A 2,222-nucleotide genomic window follows, 5' to 3' on the forward strand; every position below is an offset into this window, starting at 1 on the left:
ATGACCTCCTAGGTTTCGGGCTGTTCGGAGTTTGAATTAGAGCATCTCGACACCACTCGAACAATCTGGACGGGGCCGAGGTGAGAGGGGGCTGAAAATGTTGGTGGCCTGATGACATTCGGCCCCCCTTTTGGGACGAATGTTAAACCTCCTACCGATCGAAATTTGCGTGGATTAGAGAACGTTTTGCTCGTATTAAGCACGCGAATCCAGGTATGGAATATTGGAGGAAATTTGGCCTACGAATGATTGTAGAGAATGAATCATTGAGAAGATCAAAGCGAAAATTTGAGTGACCTTCACAGTCGATTACAAAGGTCAGAGAAGATGTTTCCGCCTGAGATCATTGCAGAGTTCCAATTGTTGATGCAACTACAGTGGCACTTTTTGGGATATAGCTGCCCGACGGTTACCAAAACCCGATACCATCGGTCGGAAATCAAGGAGGTTAACGACATCTCCTTCATAAAGTCCTACGTTCTGGAGAGGTTGGGCTACATTCCCGTGTTTTTCTTCTTGGTCGTGTTGTTCGGTTCCCAGGATTATCCTGGTCCATACCGTAATGTGGAGACGGGTTTGCTAATCCTTTACCATCTTCTTTCCGGGTGTTCTGTTGCTGACATGGGACGTTTCGTCCCTCGCAACAGTTTTTACGCACTGTATCGTGCGTTTTACATCAAAAACGGTGCAATGCTGTCGGAAGTGGTGATCAATCGTCTGACCGAGATGTTCTCCAATGTGAAGATCAGGGTCTTGTGTGCTACGCACATCAATCCATCCGAGTTCAAGCACGTTACTCTCTTGTTGGATGGTCACGATACGAGAGCATGGTATCTTCGCTCTGGGGATGACCATGGATCCTCCTATTCGTACAAGCTGAAGAAAGGAGGGTTCAGAAGTCAGGTTTGCGTCGATGTCAAGGGCATGGTGATTTTTGTCTCGGATGCAAGTCCCTGACAGCGAACAACGATGGGTCCATGTTAGCGAGTATCGAGTTGAAGGACCTCGTGACCAAATGGGATTGTATTGGTCTTGACGGTGGTTATACGCTGTATGTTCCCGGTATTATCGCCCCTAACAGTTACTTGACTTCCAAGAACTTTCTCTGTCCTATCCGCAAGTCGAGGGCCACCACATTAAGTCAAGATGAGGATAGATACAACAAATCGTTTGGAAGCTTCCGTTCCAAGATTGAGGCAACCTTCGGTGAGCTTGCTCATGTCTTTAACCGGTTGAGCGGAAAGTCGGTGATTCGCGTGTCCGACATCGATACGTTCACGATCCAGCTAAAGTTGGCGTGTCTTTTGTTGAACATCAAGAGATTTGTGTCGTTGGGTGGTGTGAGCTCGACTGCTATCCACACATTTTGGTTGCAGGATGGGTTCGATTACGGGAACGATGGACTGTCGACCGCTGATGATGTGCTGGACAGCACGATATCCGATAAGGTCCAAGATGCCGAATCGATGCGAGCATTACAAGAACAGTTCTTGTCGTTATCGCTGAGTGAGCAGACACGAAATCTAGTGGAGTACAAGAACAGCCGTGATAGCGAGGAGATCCTGGCAGACCACTACGAGGTGAGTCATATTGTCTCTCATCGTGGTCCCAGACATGCCCGTCAATCGTGTGCGTTGGACCGGATATACTGCGAAGGATGACAGTTGGGTCTCAGCCGAAGACTTTGCCGATAGTTCGCTGGTTGATGAGTACGAGGCTCGGATGGAAACGAGAAAACGGTCATAGACGACGCTTTTAAAAGGAAATTCTGGATGTCGCCAACATTCTAGACAAGCGCGTCCAGTAAGCAAAGTATGTCCTCGTCAGTCACACCCGTGGTACACTTCTTCCAAAGTCAAGTAGAACACTTCAGTGATACTCACGGGGTTAACTTTGTCCAGCATGCGACTGGCGCATTTTGGGGGGTGGTCCGACTTTACGGAGATCTTCGTTGACAACGTTGTGTTCTGGTGCACAACGATGTACTATCTTGCGAGGAACGGGAACGAGATCGGCTCGTACGTCCAGAAAATCAGGGCGGCATTTTCGCGATATTTGGACCATGCGATGTTTGTTGTGATGTACGTTTGCAGCGGTCGTTGCCCAGACGACTCGGTGATACCTGCTGATTTTCATCGCATCAAGGGAGGCCATCCAGAATTAAAGAGCTTGCGCCTATTCCTTTAAATACGAGCCGCTTCGCAAGCTCCGCGGCTCGTATT

At 48.6% G+C, this 2,222-nt stretch overlaps 1 protein-coding gene across 1 annotated transcript; it reads left to right on the plus strand.

The window, feature by feature from the left end:
* Positions 1-111: 111 nt before the first annotated feature.
* On the plus strand, positions 112-2,187 carry VTP01DRAFT_985 (uncharacterized protein; the record flags this gene model as incomplete). Its single annotated transcript, XM_069389120.1, has 6 exons — positions 112-213; positions 306-317; positions 379-898; positions 961-1,580; positions 1,763-1,803; positions 1,902-2,187. The coding sequence occupies 6 exons, from the start codon at positions 112-114 to the stop codon at positions 2,185-2,187; spliced, it is 1,581 nt and encodes a 526-aa protein (XP_069238393.1).
* Positions 2,188-2,222: the final 35 nt, after the last annotated feature.

This window comes from Rhizomucor pusillus (assembly GCF_041956525.1).
Source record: "Rhizomucor pusillus strain CBS 183.67 unplaced genomic scaffold VTP01scaffold_10, whole genome shotgun sequence".
Classification (NCBI taxonomy): domain Eukaryota; kingdom Fungi; phylum Mucoromycota; class Mucoromycetes; order Mucorales; family Lichtheimiaceae; genus Rhizomucor; species Rhizomucor pusillus.